General features: G+C 39.6%; 3 protein-coding genes across 3 annotated transcripts; 1 reads left to right on the top strand and 2 right to left on the bottom strand.

The window, feature by feature from the left end:
- Positions 1 to 2: 2 nt before the first annotated feature.
- Positions 3 to 7114, bottom strand: glt8d1 (glycosyltransferase 8 domain containing 1). Its single transcript, XM_079682590.1, has 9 exons — positions 6781 to 7114; positions 6560 to 6658; positions 6204 to 6414; positions 4455 to 4572; positions 4289 to 4373; positions 3963 to 4075; positions 3701 to 3867; positions 3503 to 3615; positions 3 to 1069 (listed from the first exon to the last, which is right to left on the bottom strand). The coding sequence occupies exons 1-9, from the start codon at positions 6788 to 6790 to the stop codon at positions 888 to 890; spliced, it is 1098 nt and encodes a 365-aa protein (XP_079538716.1). The 5' UTR covers positions 6791 to 7114; the 3' UTR covers positions 3 to 887.
- A 570-nt stretch (positions 7115 to 7684) lies between these two features.
- spcs1 (signal peptidase complex subunit 1) lies at positions 7685 to 9268 on the top strand. The gene is made up of 4 exons (XM_079681619.1): positions 7685 to 7841; positions 8530 to 8589; positions 8707 to 8793; positions 8972 to 9268. The coding sequence occupies exons 1-4, from the start codon at positions 7806 to 7808 to the stop codon at positions 9095 to 9097; spliced, it is 309 nt and encodes a 102-aa protein (XP_079537745.1). The 5' UTR covers positions 7685 to 7805; the 3' UTR covers positions 9098 to 9268.
- Positions 9269 to 9433: 165 nt separating this feature from the next.
- On the bottom strand, positions 9434 to 17684 carry nek4 (NIMA-related kinase 4). The gene is made up of 16 exons (XM_079681618.1): positions 17334 to 17684; positions 16231 to 16497; positions 15943 to 16140; positions 15746 to 15853; positions 15462 to 15616; positions 15101 to 15236; positions 13807 to 14466; positions 13650 to 13700; positions 12820 to 12969; positions 12280 to 12438; positions 12053 to 12119; positions 11832 to 11944; positions 11608 to 11699; positions 10793 to 11010; positions 10576 to 10709; positions 9434 to 10060 (listed from the first exon to the last, which is right to left on the bottom strand). The coding sequence occupies exons 1-16, from the start codon at positions 17418 to 17420 to the stop codon at positions 9962 to 9964; spliced, it is 2694 nt and encodes an 897-aa protein (XP_079537744.1). The 5' UTR covers positions 17421 to 17684; the 3' UTR covers positions 9434 to 9961.
- Between the last annotated feature and the right edge of the window lie 354 nt (positions 17685 to 18038).

Below are 18038 nucleotides of genomic sequence, written 5' to 3'. Positions count from 1 at the left end.
TATAAATGATAAAAATGTAACTTTATTGATGTACTATACAAAGGGTGACAAATATTTACACCAGCAAGGCAAATGCTTTTCAACGTGTATACAAATCCTGAATGAGGGGATATGAAGCATGGTAACATTTGCTTAGTGGTCTGCATATAAGGTCATATAATACCAACAAGTTCAATCTGTGAGGCAATACAGTCCTGCATTAGTGTTCATTTAGAAGTCATAGTGTACAGGTGGGAAGAATCAAAATATTGAAAATCCCACCAAATTCATATTTGAGAATAACCTTAACATGTTTGATGGAAAGGCTGATCTCAACATTGACCTATGGATTTTAATAATGTGTGCAACTTATTATAAAACTACTTTCATTATTTCAGTATTTCATTGAGGTTTCTGCATGGCTAACAGTTACAATTCAGATTGCAGTGATAACTGATAGGAATGTAATTGAAAAAGGGAATGAGGTAACTGTTTAACCACCTAGGATTCAAATAAAGTAAATTGGTACAAAGTTGCATGTAAACAAAGCTCCTTGGACTGCCTCAGTTATACATCGTAGTCTTGGCAAATCTCATTACTGCTGTCTGGGAGCAATGCATTCATATTTATTTATATTTAAAGCAATGTAAGGGCACTAGGTTTCTGGACCAAACCATGGGCAGTATGTGTGTGTGCTCTAAGCAGTTATAGGATGCAATTGGTATACAAAAAAGTAAAAATGTGCATTTAGTGAAGGTGAGAGAACACAGGTCCAGATGTTTGAAAGAAGGAGCCCAGGGCTGGTTAGTGAAAAGGCCTTATATAGTTCCTGAGGTATTGCAAGGCGTGATCCTGCTGGGACCGGACGGGCTTGGCTGCTCAAAAATTCCGTAAACAATTTTTTTAGTCTAGTCCTCTGCGTGTTGACGGACTGGATTGAATTTTCCTGTGGGGTCGGGTATGAACCACTTGTCCCACACGTCAGAAAAGGAGGATGTTCTCCCCCAGGGCTTGTAATGTCCATTCCAGTGGAGGAGTTTGGCAGCTCTCACAAACTGTGGGGAGTAACGGTTTCCAGCACCTGTAGAGCCTGAAAATACAAGTTTTAGCCATCATATAATAATATAATATAACAATGTCAATACTGTTGATTGTATTTGGTGTCAAAAACGTTTTAAATGTTTCACTTTTAATATGAAAACGTCCTAAAGAAAGAACAGAGCTGCAGTTTGTAGTATAATTAAACTGACCAGATGCTCAAGCAAAAGAAAACTGCCTCAAAAAGTCTGTTAAAGGAATAGTTAAACATTTTGGAAAGTTCAAATAATTTCCAAGAGTTATAGGGGAAGATGGAAACCACCATTGTATTTGCTGAAATGCTGAATCATTTCTATATCAACTCTATATAAGCTTCTCAAGCACCATTCTTGGGTGTATACTCATATGCCCAGTGATACACTTAACTCAGGATTTGATTCCATTCCCTAAACTGGCTTTACAATATGATTCTCTCATATTAAGACGGTAGGTAAGCAGGGCTCGAGCTTAAGGACGTCCCGTCGTCGAAAAAAATAGTGTCGGGGAGGATAAAAAATAATTTTGGGACGAGAGTTAAAATAAAAATACCCTACTAACTCTACTACAAACGGCGATGAAAATGAAACCGACTGCACGTTTTGTGTAGCATACAGTTATTAAACCTCCTTGTCAACATAAACACACAAAACATTTAGCAACCACACACACACACACACACACACACACACACACACACACACACACACACACACACACACACACACACACACACACACACACACACACACACACACACACACACACACACACACACACACACACACACACACACACACACACACACACACACACACACACACACACACACACACACACACACACACACACACACACACACACACACACACACACACACACACACACACACACACACACACACACACACACACACACACACACACACACACACACACGGCTGTCAGCCAGCCGCACAGCTGGCTGTGCCCGCGAATACCTGGCACGCAAATTCGCGGGTCTAGCTACAGTAGGCTATGTACTGAGTGTGTGTATTTCGCGGGTTGAGTGATGTAAAATGACAACGGTATCCCGTGGAGGAATTCTGAAATGTTTTACCGTTACATCACAAAAACGCACAGCAGAACCAGACCCTGGAGCGCCGGCCTCTTTATTTACTTACTCCTCTTCATCCCCTATGGGTAATAAGGCTGAGATGAGAACCCCCATCATATTTAGTCCTTAGCAATATGCTGCGCTTCTCCCCATGTATGGATGGGTACCGAGCCCCGGTCCTAAACGGGCTCCACCCGGGCCGGAATTATTAAAGACAGTGGTAACGTTAAGCTCCGACGTTATCTGACTTTTTATCGGTACTGGAGACATTTAAAAAAATATATGTCATATATGTCATATTGCTACATAAACCTTATATCGCAGTTTTAGTTTATCCAACTCCGTTTCTAATATGCAATAAGACTACAACATGCGTCTATGATGTATTTTCGAGCTTTCCAATCCAGACGAGATCTCTCTCTCCCGTCTGTGTGCGAGGGGGCGGGGCAGTTTGTAAAGGTCTCCTGAGTGTTGGATTTTTTTGTTAATTGGATGGGACTTGATTTGATTCAATATTAAAGTAATTTTCTCGTTTGTGTGTTTGTTTAAATATATTTGGCCTTTGTTCATGTGATTGACTGATTTACTCAAATAAAAAGGTAGATGAATTATCATCTAATGATTTTTATGATGTTTTATTTATGTTAAAGGTCACTTTGAATGATTTTAACTAATGATAATGTAGAAAAACTCATATTTTAAATTCGGGACGTTCCACATTAATTTCGGGACGGCTTAGATTGTATTTCGGGACGGTTCCGGGAGGATGGTGAAAAAAGTTAGTCGAGAGCCCTGTAGATAAGTTACAGAAAAAGATGACACAATTTATCAGACATAAATCTACCAGTAGGTGTAGACTATGAAAAGTTCATAATTCCTTTTTTCTTTGTAAAAATGAAACTTAAACATATTTTGTTTTAAAATGAAATTGAGCTCATGATAGCCCTTTCTTCTCTTGCCATTTTTGCACACCGTTTTGATTTGATCTGTTCTCTTCTCACCTATTGCATTTTCTGACTTGGGGAAGCAAAAACCTGCCACATCTCTGATTTAAAACATGATTGTTATTCCGCAATTTATAAAACCTTCCCTGTGGCAGGCACATCTTTGCACCTTGATCCAGGTAGTGACATAGGAATAACATGAAGTCAAAAGAAGATAATGCCCTCTTCTGTTTAAAAAGAGTATCACAACTCATAAATAAACTAATTTAGCTGTCTGCATCACACAAACCTTACAGAAAAAGAACAATTGGAATTGTTTGTGTGTAAAATCAATTAGATCTACAACCGGGGCTTCATTGAGAAAAACCCCTAATGTTCAAGTGTCCTATCAGTGAGTAAGCAAAACCTACCAAGGTGCCTGACGTGCCACATCGGGTCGATCATGGAGTGGCGTTTGTAGAAAACAATGAGGAGTGGAGGGGTGGTGATACTCTCTGCCAGCGAGTTACTGTACAGATCCTCCCTGAAGAAACCAAAGAAGATGAGCAAACAGAAAGACTCCACTAGCCTTTCATTAATCCACCCTCTCCCCTGTGTGAGGGACGTACCGTGTGTTCAGCTCCATCCAGTGCTCCAGCTGCTGTGTGACGTTCTGGTTCCTCCACTCAGTCAGGTTGGCGATGATGACCCCGGGGTTGAAGGAGCATGTGTTAGCCCTCATGCTTAGCTTCTTAATAGCGTCCTTCTTGAAATCCAGGAAACCTATATAGCTATTCTATTAGATAAAACACATTATAGAACCAAATGTTGGCAACTTCGTATAGAAACATTCCACGAATGATACTGAAAAAACTCCAAGAGATGGCCCACCTGATTTCCAGCCCCTCGAACGAAACCCTTAGAAGATGCTGAATCACAGTCATCAGAAAATGCAGCTGCGTGTCCTGGTTTGAGGTTGCTTTCATAAAGCTCCTGAATGTCCCCTGAGATCCAGAAGCAAAATTACACTTTTGATTCACTTACAGAGGATATTTGTCTGACTGCTTTGGCATGTATAATTACAAGAGTTAATGATCATAATAAATCCATTAAAAACACATTTTTCTGAAAGCAAAATGGCTGTAAAATAGTCCTTCACACAGCACCTTTACACGTTTATGTCCAAGGTAATATCCTCCTTTATGGTGGCGTCTTACCTTGTACAATAATATCATCATCCAAATAGATAGCTTTCTCTGCCTCAGGTAGGTATGCAGGTAGATAATATCTGGCAAAGGTCAACTGAAAATAAAGACATTAACAATGTCTGTAACTGACAAATATTCACAGTAAAAACTGTGATAAAACCTTCCTTTGGCTTACCGGTTTGACAGCTTCCAGCGTCTGAGGATCTTTAGATGTCTTCCCTTTGAGGAGCTCAGGCTTGAAAATAACAATCTTATATTTGACATTTTTTAGCCGTGTCTTTGTAAGCCACTCACTGTTGACAAGGAAGAAAAGGTCATGTTAGATCAGTGGTTCTCAACCTTTTTACACCAAGTATCACCTGAGAAAATAGTTGGCTCTCCAAGTACCACCATATGACCAATGTTAAAATACAGTCCATGCAGGACTTGGCGGCAAATGTATATATTTTTTTCTCTCTCTCTCTCTCTCTCTCACACTCACCACAAGTGAGAATATAAAGAACAAAATAATAACTTATTCTCACACAACAAATGTCAACTGTACACACATGTCATTTCCTGGACCTATACCAAAGTGTGAATGTAGGCCTCCTGCAACAACCTACATCGTAACAGAAAATGTCCTATTGGGAATTCAGTTCCACAATAATAATGAAGCCTCCAAGAGCAGATGAGCCTAAGGGCTAATAGCTCATCTTCAGTCTGCTGATGTTTGCTATTGCCATTTCTGTGGTGGCAAAGTAAAAAAGAAAAGAGATAAGAAAAAAGATAACAATTAAGGACAAGTGTGTGCTTTTTCAGCGTTTGACCTCGTTCACAGCCTTCTCTCCATTATTTGAGCAAATGCCTTCTTCCTGAGTCACTTCACTCCTCCATCACAGCGGCTGTGCATATCACTTTTGCGTTGCTGGCGGAGCCTGCGCTTGTGCTCAGTTGATGACTGTCCTCCTCCTCATTCACTTCTTCACTTTCACTGGTAATATTCTCCTCTGTACCTCTCTTCCGAATACTTCCCGTTTTGAGCCACGTTTTTAACATCATTCAGCTTTCTTCTTTCTTTAGCTTGCTTGCAACGTTAGCGGGTAGTAAGGTCGTAATTAGCAACGCCAGAAATAAAATAAAATAAATGTTTTCATTTTTAAATCTAAAAACAGCAATAGCCTATTAGAACTAATTTAAACCACAAATTTTCCTTCGTTGTAGTATTTTGATAGTATGATTTATTTTGTAATTAATGTTATTCAATCAAGCCTCAAACTGATGGCACTTGTCCCTATAGCCTGTTTTAAATTGAAGTTGTCTGAGGTCCTTACCATCAGCTGCTCTTGCAGTAATAATAGTGTACCTTAATGTCCCAAATGTGCACAATGTAGTGACTGCTTTTCGTCTTTTTGTTTACTTAGTTCTGTTTCCTGTATTTTATATGTCTGTATTATGTGTAAAGGTTAAAGGTGGGTTAAGTACGTTTGAGAAACCGGCTCGAGATACACTTTTCTTATATTCCATGGAATGCTCTTAACATCCCGATAGCAATGAATATCTGAAGTGCTTTGACAAAAAATCCTTAAAAAAATGTCATCTGTGGAAGGCTCTGTAAGGAAGTGGCATATTTTTTCCGGTTGTGTATTTTCAAATTCTAGCTCACTCGAGCTGGTTTCTTCAAAATTACCTACCCCACCTTTGAATACAATTTTTTTTAATTAATTAATCTTTTTTTTATTTTTATTTTTTATATGTCAGATTCCTCCACGTACCACTAGCGGGAGCTGGCGTACCACCAGTGGTACGCGTACCAAAGGTTGAGAACCACTGTGTTAGACAATTAATATTTTCACAAGTTCTCTTAGCTTAACTAAATACATCTGCCCAAAGCAATATAATGGTATGCAGACTGTAGCAAGACAGACAGGTGCCATTTTCTTACTTTAGGTGATCCACCGTGTCATTCAGAGTCACTATGGTGAACACAACATTGGCTTTACTGTTCTGGTAGACACTGTTCATGGCAGCAACCACCGCCCCCAATCTTTCCTCAGCAGCAGTGATGAGGACAGGGATTTCCTCTCCTTTCCTCACTGTCTCTAGTCTAAGGTCTGGAGACACCTCGGATTCAAAGGGAAGAACTATCCCTGCATCTGCATAAAAAAAGACACATTTTAGATTTCGCACTGAATTAGTTTGAAAAGGTGTTCAAACAACAATACATCTGATATTCTGAGGCAAAGCTACAAAGCTGATATGCAATACTCTTCACCAAATAATAAATAGACATAGGCCTACCTGGATTTTCCAAATGTAAAATGTCACTTAGGTTGAGGAGGTTTCGTTCAACTATGATCAAGAAGGCAACAGCAAGCAGCACAAGGATGATCAAGTTTACTGAAAAAGAGATTAGCTGATTTTAATGATAGCTGTGGTGCACAACCCAATTAAACAGTGGCAGTGTGGTAGCCAGTTTGCGTCTGTATCCATTTGTATATGCTTCCTCTACACTGACTCACCTCTCTTCATTGTCACGAAAACGGCCAAAAATCAAATAAATGTAAGAAACCTCAGAGTTGACCTGAGTGCAGCCCAGGATGCATTAGCTGGCTAAAGAGGACTGAGATGAACCCGGGATCTCTGCGTTAGGTCCACATCAGAGCCGTATAAGATCTCTTTATACGGCTCTGGTCCACATAAAAAAACACCGGGACCTTCAGCAAACTAGTATCTTTTTAGCGGTGTCTTCCTTTGCTTAAATGTAGCAAAGGAAGGTTTAGTTTAGAAAGCAGGGAGGAAAGCAAAAATAATACACGCTGAAGCCAAACTGCCAACTCAACAGCAACAAGTTTATTCGCCAGCAGAAATGCACATAGTGATAGCTGCCCTTGCGTTTGCCTGATTGTAAAAATGCATTAGCTTGGTGTTTCCAGTATTTACAGAAATCATTGTGAATTTAATTCAGTGTGTTGATATCATTGAGTGACTGGAAATACAAGTTCAACATGTTTTAATTAAATATGCATAGGTTTAAGTCATGAGACATATTGACTAAAGGTAATTTAGTCAGGCAAAACTTTTCACTACCACCAAATCAATTGTGTTCAAAACGCGGCGCACTTTACCCAATCCCTGTTAGTTATAGGTCTGTGAAGCTGCGCAGACATTCAGGATTTAAAATATTTGTGTTCCTTTATTTATTCAAGAACATTATGAACATAATTTATTATATACAAAAAAGTTGGTATCAGTGGTGGACATATAAAGTCATACAAAAATACATAAAATAAAGAAAAAATACAGTTTCATATTTCAGATTAAATATTTGTTGAATACACAATTAGTTTTAATTGCATATGTATTCATAATGATGTTGCTACTATAATGTTTTTTAATTATGGGTAAAAATGTTACAACGCTCAGAAGTACCCGGATGGGTCCTTCACAACACGACGTAGCTTTTTCAAACCGGAAGTCAAACTACAACGGTTTGGTTTGCTCCACAATTTCTCCGTTTGTGCTTTAATTTACTTCAAGTAAAAACATGCTGTCGATATTCAAATCCATCCCATCGCACATGGTAAGACATTTTTATCCTCTTTAACATGAAGAGGAATTATTTAGCAAGTTATTAATTCATGCTTTCGTATCAAGCTAACGTTGACATTATTTCCTAGCTAACCAGTGCATTGATAACAGCTGCTGGCAAACGTTGTTAGATCCTTCAAAATATGTTGACCAACCATCCAATGTCTCTGATCCATTGTGCTAAACAGCTAAACAAGGCTATAAGGCAACTCTCAGTGTATAGGTATCAGTTTTTTCGGTTATTCTGCAGTGGTGGACCCATTTACTCCCTTGTCTCAATCTGTACTGATCTTGTGAAATGTTTACCCTGCTAAGAGAATATTGTTCACCAGTCTTTACTGCTCATTTGAGGTTCATTTACACTAATGCACGCGTACATAGACGTCAACTAAATGATTATGATGCTATAAGAAATGGATCCAAGCAATAGATGATGGAGTGCAAGTGAAATGTTAGTCTTAAATCTTATGTATTACTGTATTTTCCTAATGAATGATCAAACAAGGTTTAGTGCTTCCAATCCCAGTTCTTAACACATTTTCTTTGAATAGTATTTATACAAAAATATATAATATGGTTTTGTATACTTTTCTCGATCTGGACCATGAACCCATAGCAACATTGTTTGATGCTTGATAAAAGTTGCCTAAATTATGTGTGTCCCCTTCCTTGTGTTACAGGATTATAAAGGCCAGAAACTGGCTGAACAGATTTTCCAAGGAATAATACTCGTCTCAGCGGTAACTAACCACGACACATCCAAACCAGCAATTCAAAGATTCTTTCTGAAATATATATATATATATATTGTTTACCTGTTGTCAGGTTCACTGATATCTTTTGTATCATTTTTCCAGGTGATTGGATTTGTGTACGGTCTGATCATTGAACAGTTTGGGTGGACAGTGTACATTGTCTTGGCTGGATTTGTGGTGTCCTGTGTGGTAAGAATCCTTCAGTGATTGTTTTAGCGAAGCGAGGACATACGATGTAGTGTTGATATAAATAATCTCAATCTGATTGCTGGCTGCTTTGTGGTTGCATACCATGTGTGTACTTCTTGTAGGGGTGCATAAACAACAGCCATCATTACATAATATATTGTTCTGTTCTTGACTGTAGTTGACGCTGCCTCCCTGGCCGATGTACAGACAGAATCCTCTGTCCTGGCAGCCAATTATTCCAGAGACCAGCGCGGAGCCAAGCCAAAAACCTCAGGAAGCCCTCAAGAAGAAGAAGCATAAATAATTCAGAACATTCCCTGCCCGGCTGTTAATACATCCTTTATCAGAAAGGATTTGGACCTTTGTTTTACAGTCTACATCTGAAGCATTTAGGAAGGAAACATTGTTACAGTGTTTGTAAGTCAATAGTGAAATACTGTCTAAATAATAAACATCTGATTCTCTGTTTTATAAATGGGATGTTTCATGTGTATTTCTCTACCTGTAAGAGTTATTGAGTATGCTTTGAATCCGAAATATGCATTTTTATTTAGTGTTACTCTATATTTGTCACTTTAAATGACCAAGTTGCTTTATTGTGGTTCTTGACATCAAAAAAAGTTGTAGACCGATAAAGAAATCACATTTTAGAATTTATTAGAAAATATTCAAATGTTAATAACTACAATACATCTACATTACATTATTTTGTGTTTAAGAAATTAGAATACAGCAAGAACAGGGAGATCTAGTGTCTTCAAAGAAACAGCATAGATGAAACAATTATTGAAATGTATAGATGGATTATAAATAAACAAGTATCCATTACAGAAAGTAGAAAAACAAAGAGTGCTTTAACATGACTCAAAATATGCATAGACATTTGGCAAATTACAGCAGTAATTTTTGGAAAAACGAGGTAAAAAAGGAACTTTAAACAGTTATTAACAGAAGACTGCTCGCACTTCAGCATTGTGGAAATTCAATCTACACACATCAATGCACAAGCTTGTGTTGGTGTCTGGGCAGGCAACAATTCATATTTGGTGAGCACTCTTGAAAGCTGAAATATTTCTCCCGTAGACGAATGTTCTTGTTAGAGATCAATCAAAAAGCCTCTTTTCACAATTGGTATCATTGAACTTCTCTGTTGTATTCAGGATTTCTTCTAGCCATTGACGGCAATATCCTCAAAGAATTTCAGCTGCCTCACCATCACAGCATAGGCTTGGTACTTCTCATCTCCCATCTGATCTCGAAGGCACAGCTGCAGTGAGAAAAAAGTTTGCTAACTTATCCTTTTGGAAACAAAGGACCACTGGATTACCTGGCTTGACGTCTCAGACAAATCGATTACACTGTCCATGGAGCAGTTATTATATTCTAAGGTGTGATACGGACAGAATATCATACAATATGATCTTAAATATAACATACATTTTCACAAAGAAGTCAGTCGAATTTATTGATTTATTGATTTTCGGAACTCTTAACACAAAGATAAGATTAAATGAATGCATTGACCTCACCAATGCATCATAGACTCATAAATCAGTCTCTGTATGTAACTTGTACACCACTCCTTCATCTTAGGGACTTTCCTGGTGTACAAGTGCACAATGTATCTAAGCAAACCATGATACTCCTGATCATTTAAAAAAAAGCATTTTGCAAAAATGAACACACGTATTTCCCAAGATCATATTTAGCTGCTTCCTGATTTTTTTTGTTAAGCCCCGGGTACAGTACATACGATTTGGTGTGATTTGTTGAACATCATACCTCTCGTTTGGTGTCGTCCTCCACCTCCATGATTTCCAGGACCCTGTCCAGCAGCTTGACCCCCAGACCCTTCACCACATCTGTCCTCAGTTTCTCTATGGCTCTCCTGATCTTGGCTGGACCAGACGACGAGCCTTTGAGAGAGAAGCCGGTCAAACACAAAGAATCTCCAGAATGCCTAAATGATGCAAGATAGCGTTTGATGAAAATGTCTAACCGATTGGTATTTCACCGAGTGACAAGTTTTCCGCATCCTCTCGAGCCTTCCCATGAAGCACCAGGGTGTCTCTGTACTTCCTGTTCAGTTTGAATTCTGGCAACAAGGTAGAGCTAAATCCACCTTTGTCCACCTCAGTCACACCGTCCCCAATATCCATTCTCAAAGTTTGGGTCATCATGTGGACTAAATCGTGCATGTCACCAGAATCGGTCTTCCTGCAGATCAACCATAAATCAGGGATAATACAGCACAATGTACAAAAGTACTTTTTTACACGGTTTACACAAAAAACTAGTATGATATCAGACCTTCAAGAGCAGGGGTTCCTAAACTTTTCAGCCCGCGACCCCCAACATAACAGTGCCAGAGACTGGCGAACCCCTGTTGACTATTACTACTACTATTACTATCACTACTGTCATTATTAGGCTGTAATTTGTTATATACTGTTGGAATGGGTAAGCAGAACTATTGCTTTTGGATATTTGTGTAGTTAGGTGGTCCATGAGTGTTTTTTAGTGGTTAAGTGGTCCTTGGTATGAAAAAGTTTGAGAAACAATGCGCTAGTGGATTGTCAAAGGGGGAGCTTCGTTGCGGGGAAATTATACAGATGGCTAGGCCGCCCCTGAAAATGTCTATGCAAACGTTATTATTAATAATAATTTATTCTTTTTAATTATAAAAAATTTTTATCAATTTTTTAAAATATTTTTATTTTGTAATCATCTCGCGACCCTCACTCGGGGTCTCGCGACCCCCACTTTGGGAACCCCTGTTCTAGAGAAATTAAAGGAACAGCAGTATGCTCTTACTTTTCCCTGCAGTCTCCCTCCAAACGTTCTGTGGAACTTGTGGATGAGCTGCACTCGTCTTCATCCGACCTTTGCTCCGGCAACTTATCGTGCTGTAATAAAACACATCCCACTATTGTGACGGACATTTCACTCACACTTCTGTTTAAAAATCACAAGGCACATGCAGCCCTTTTTTTTTTTTTTCATTCTAATAGACATCCAAAAAGATGGGGTGTCCATACCTTACAGTTGATCTCAGTGAAAGATGCTGAAACTGATCTGGTGTATGCAGAGTTGTGGTGCTCCTCCTTGGTGGAAGTGACATCATAAGAAGCCCTTCTCACAGCACTAACGTCTGTGGAAACAACAGGAAAGTTACCCAAATAAATTCAACTATTTCATTTACAGTTTTTTTGTGTTTCCAACTATGATTTTTGTGTTTCAGGAAATGAAAACTAGGTACCTGTATGGCTGGAAACCTCCTGGGACTGCCTCAGTCTTCTCCTCTCTCTGGCAGTGAGAGGACGATCCTGATAGTTCAATCGACAAATGTTCTGTGATTATTATTTGCTGAATTCGGCAAGAATATAAAAAAGTCCCAATAATAATCAGGGCAATAGCAGAGTATTCATTTTGTTTTGTAGTCTATCTAGCTTTTGTTCTTGTGCGTGAGTGGAGAAGAACTCTCACCTGCGGCAGCGGTAAGAAGCCGTCCTTGGAGGAGCTCACTGAGGTGGCAGCTGCACTGGATTTCTTGCCCTCTGTGCTCCTCCTGCTCCTCTTCGTCCTCTCCACGGCTGTGCTCTCAACAGGGAGTGGAGGTAAAGGTCTAGGAGCAGCCACCTTGGACTTACAGAGGGAAAAACATAATACATCAAAGTTGAATTAAGATGAATGAATATAGATCGTTTAGTTATTTTAAGTCTCAAATGTGTCATATTAACTGGTTGGATATAAAAGTGCAGAGAAATGTACTGTGCTTATTAAAGAGGATATTTCCTAGCATAAATTGCTTGTCCATTCCCAAATGCAATATGATGTTCAGTTGGAGAAAACAGTAGAAAGTATTTGAGCAGAAATATGTTATGGTGGAAACGTTTCTTTCTTATGTTTCGAATGTTGTCCCAAGGGGCACTGACTTTAATAATCCCGTAACAGACCTGCTGTAAAATGTTTTACATTTTTAATCCACAGCACCAACAGTCCTTGAGTTTATCTATTTGTCTTGACCTTTTCCTGATCCCCAAGTGTCCGTCTAACGTCCCTGCCTCTGTGCTGCTGCGACACAGACGGTTCTGATGAGAGGAACAGGGGAGATGGGCACGGAGGGGTCCGACCCGGCTTACTGGCTGGTGAGGGAGATTCTTCCAGAACAGGCTCCTAAAGAGATGCAATAACATTGTTTCCTCAGTGGCTAAAATCTTCCAACGTAGTGTCTCTGGGAGCACAGCTGTGTCACACATTCAGCTAATATGAAAACTCTGTTTTTGACATAAAAATGGAATGATGGATTATCAGTTATTTTTTCAAAGCGACACAGACACATTGGATTAACCTATGGATTAACCTTCAGCCGCGTTTTTCTCGTTTTAATGCCATTGAACACAACTTTTGATCAGAACAACAGCAAAAGGTATGAATATCTTCGTTTTTGCTACCTAAAGCTACGTTGTGTGTTGTCTGGGTTTGTTTCCCATGTCGCGAGTTCTGATCGCTCACTGATGATACTTATACCTCTAGAATATGTGGAATCTCAGCTTTAATCTGATATCTTGTTTGTGCAGTTTCGATAAGTAATAAAGTATGTATACCTAGAGTTCTGTGCTAAGGGCGTTAGCATTTTTTCGCTCAGGGCTCATTTAGACGCTTCTTGTGAGACTTGTGTTTTATTTCGGTAAAAATGGTTCATATCGTCAGTTAGCTGAGTTTCTTCCCGTTAAGTGAGTATGACACATTCATAGATATTAAATGTTAAGAAGCCCTGAGACACAGTTTCGTGAGAAAAAAATTGGCTATATGGGGCTTAACAGGTTAAAGAGTGAAATCATTGTAATGCTCACCAGTTTTGGAGGGAACGGCTCTAACAGCTTTTCAGTAGATTCTAGGCTTTCCTACAAACACAAAAAAATATAATAAATGAATGAACACATTCAAAATAGACAAAAATACTTTATGAGACAAACAGAAAATATACTACATATTAATAAGAGCACCTACTTGGATGTCAGGGGTATTGTGTTGGGTCGGAGCTCCCTTCAGCAGGGTAATGGTGTCACCATTATCGTCCATATTTACTTTGATGTTTTCTTTATTAGTTTTGTGTGCAGGTCTCCTCTCAGGTGTAGAAAGAGCCTCCTCTCTCCCAGCTTCCAGCTTTGGGCTCTGCAGGTCAGCCTCTTTAAGTAACTCCATGGTGTCATCCTTATTATCCACATCTGACATCTGTTTCTCAATCACAGAAAATGTATCCGCAGGGTTTGGTGCAGCCTGTGGATGATTACCCAACAATCCATTGGGTGCCATCCTCTCTTTTACTCCCTGACTGCCAACACCTGATACAGACTTCAGAGGGGGCTTACCAGGGGGAGGGGGGGGAGTGGGATCTAGTTTCCCTCTCCCCTGGCTGTCTCTGTGCACACTGTGAGTCACGGGTTCATTCCCCCCACGGTGATGACACACAGCGGACGGGAGCCCCTGCACCTGCCTCTTCATCACGTCCTCATCCTCCTGACGTTGGACATCAATATTGATGTTGCTGATGGTTGCCATGGAAGCAATGAGAGCGTCAGGGGAAGGAGGTTTGGGTGATGGAGGTTTTTGGACCGGAGAATGATCTGCGACGCCGTTCCAAACTTTGTGTTGTGATTTCTCTTCTTTCTAAAAATGAAAGAGAAAGAAACAAAAACATAATGAACACTGTGAAGAAAGTGAAGAAGCTTTAGTGTTCACAGCAATCCACTGGAACCTTTGCAACATTAACAGCCAGGATAAAATCACACACAAAAAACATCTTTATTCAGTAATTCAACTTATTCAGGACTAAATTGCTTGATTTGTAAAACCTGGATACAGTGTTATGTATGTTATACATTTAAAGACAATGCGGCAAGAATATTATACATGTTGTATTGCTTCTGTTTAACTGATCCAATCAGAAACATTACAGTTACAACATTCCTTATTGCTTGCTATTGGACAAGTACAGCCGCCCACTGATAGCATTGTGATGACTAACTCTAAAGTGGAGCAAATGCATTAGAATCCATGACAATATATCTAAGCAGACAAATCCATTCCATGAGCAAGCATTTTATATCAAAAACTAGAGTTATGATAGTTTGCCGTAAAACATGGTATTGGACATGATAGGCTTCTAATCCAATGAAAAAGTATAATTCTATAAATAACAACTCGAGTGGTTGAGAAACTGTAGGAATAATCTAAAATATGTTTATGTTATAGTTGTGTGTTGTCTGTGTTAAACCAGTGTTGCAACTCACGACTCACTCACCCGTTTGGCCCTGGCTGGAGGTGCATGCTGGGGACTTCTCTCAGGTTTTGGCTGAGATGACACCACAGACGGTCCACTGTTGGCACCACAATCCCCACTGCCCCCCTCGGCTTTCTTTCTGGACTTGGCAGTTTTTCTGTTCAGAACCAAATGAAACACAAACATGTAAGAAAAGATGATATCCTGCTCAAGGCTAGCAGCTCACTGTTTCGGTGGAACAAAAATAAAAGAGAGACAAATGAAATATCTGACTGATGTACAGAATAGTTCCAGTAGATGTTTAGTGAAATGTGCATGCAATGAACAGCTTTAATGAAATTAGAATTGAACAATTAGGCAGTCTGCTGTCGGTGCCGCCTACTCTTTAGTGGCCTCGAGGAACATTGCAATTTGTCGTTTGATGTAGGGCTGTCGGAGGATCAGTTTGACATCAGGCCTGTCTTCAGGTCTCTTACACAGCATGCTCTTGATCAGGTCTCCCAGCTGGGGGTCATAACTGCTGGGCATCTGTGGCAGCTGATGAGAAAACCAGAGGGAAATGTTATAAATCGCTTTGAAACTATTTGGCCAAATCAAGGTTTCAGAAACATAATATGCTGTACTAGTTAGAGAAAAGAGAATCAATTAAAAACCTAGAATATCTACCTTTCCTTCTACGATGCGATAAACCAGCGAGTTCATGTCCTTAGCATTGAAGGCATGTTTCAGTGTGGACATTTCATACACACAGCAGCCCAGGGCCCATACATCTGACTAGAGAAACAGAGAAACATCTATTTGTAAAGCAGTACTACGACAATTCACAAATAAAAACACACTGTAAACGCATTCAACCATATTACCTTGTGGTTATAGGGTTTATTAGAGAAGAGCTCTGGACTCATGTAGTAAGGGGTCCCTATGAGAGTGCTGGCCATGTCATTCTGGTTCTCCAACACCCGTGCGATGCCAAGGTCTCCAACTTTGATGATGTTGGTCTTTGTCAGGAAGATGTTTTGTGTTTTAAGGTCCCGGTGAAGAATGTTCCTCTCATGCAAGTACTGAAAAGCAAAATCACAACAGTGACTACAGGTGTCCTGTACTCATATAAAGAAAATAAATGATGTCTGACCTTGCATGGCCTTCAGTACCTGGAGAGCCATGGCTATCTGGACAAACCACTCCACCACCTGCCTCTCAGGCAACAGTTCGCCCTTTTGCTGTTTGAGTCGGTGGTAAAGGTCACCGCCTTCACAGAAACCCATGGCAATGTACAGCTGGCAGTCATCTCCTTCCCAAGACTCCCTGTACGTCACGATGTTGGGATGTCGCAGCTGGGACAGAAGCTGCGCCTCCTGCTCTGCAGAACGCCGCTCCCGCTTCGAGGAGGTGGTTAAATTCAGCTTCTTAATGACATACTGGAGAAAAGAGAATAGGGACAATGACTCTCCCTGATGGATGGAAAATATGGAAAACAAACAGTATTTGTTATTCTGTCTGTGGACTAACACTTTTAGAAACCAAAATACCTAGGTCACTCTTGGAAAAGAGATTTTAATCTCAATGAGTCTTTTACCTGGTTAAATAAAATGTATATATATACCTGGCATAACATATGAAAAGTCCCCATAAAGTGGGAAAAGTAAAGCATTTCAAATCAGTTTCAGTTCTCATTGATATCATATCATGTTGTGGTAAAAGTTGAAGAGAGGTTTGGACCACATATTCTGAAATCCTGCAAAAAGTTTGAGATCCAACATACATGAATAATTTTTTGTTATTGTTTTATAGCTTAGGTTCTAACTACAAACTTCCGTTACGAGAGGGGGATAACAGTCCCCATGATGTTCAGAACAATTATCATCCAGCTACCGTTTCTTTAATTTGAATGGCTTAATATAAAAAAAATTGTTGTTACAAATCCTTTAAGGAATGTTAAAGAACGATGCAGACAGGAAACAGCTGAGTGTTATTTTCCTGTAATAAATAACACAAATAGTTTTACTAACATATTAATTTTGAGTCTTGTCTTCCAGCTGTTACTAGTATTGTGTTCATACATATCAAACATAATATAAAAGAGCGTAAACAAATCTGTTATTTTTTAGCATACTTTAGCTAACTTTAAGCTAGTTGAAGCTTAGCTGAGTCTTTGTAGAGTCATGCTTGGTGATTATAACGTTTCAAGCAACACCCATTGTTAAAGCTACGTAGTTTTGGTCTGTATTGAATTCCACAAACGCACAAACATCACCTGTTTTCTGTCTGTTTTGTTTTTCACCAAGTTCACCTCCCCATAGCTCCCTTTCCCGACGACCCTGATGAAAATATAATTATTCATTGTCCTTCAGGAAAATCTTCATAACGCGACCAGGAACGCTGAAGACATTACACGACATGTCCAGGAACAATAACTGGTTTATTTCGTCCCATACTCGAGCTGCAGAGTCGAGATAAACATGTGAAATATGTTGGGAAAACTTCAGCTCAGAGTGCCAGCGATGAGGTTTTGAACGCAGGAAATCAGCAGCGGATAGTTTTTCGTCACTAGGCAACTGTCAGCTCCCTGCCGACGAAGCTGAGAGGGACCGACTGGAGCAGAAACAGTGCGGTGAGCACCACAGCGCCCCCGTCGGCGAAGAAGGATAAATACTTTATTAATCAACCCCAGTGATGTAGGCCTACAGTATTGTACTTAAGTACACCTTTGAGAGACCTGTTCTTAACTTGAGTATTTCAGTTTGTACTAATTTGTTCTTCTATCCCACTACAATCCAGAAGTAGAGTGTGTACTTTTACTCCACAACATGATAATTCCCACGGGGGAAATTCAATGTTTAACCCATAGGTTTAACCTTGTTGTTGTTAACATGACATTATGAGTGGTGGAAGAAGTATTCAGATGCCTTACTTGAATAAAGATGCCAAATCATTATTGTAAAATTACTTAATTACAAGT

This window comes from Notothenia rossii (genome assembly GCF_949606895.1).
Source record: "Notothenia rossii genome assembly, chromosome: 5".
NCBI classification, from domain to species: domain Eukaryota; kingdom Metazoa; phylum Chordata; class Actinopteri; order Perciformes; family Nototheniidae; genus Notothenia; species Notothenia rossii.
Note: the sequence above shows the minus strand (reverse complement) of the source record. Positions and strands in the feature narration are given on the sequence as shown.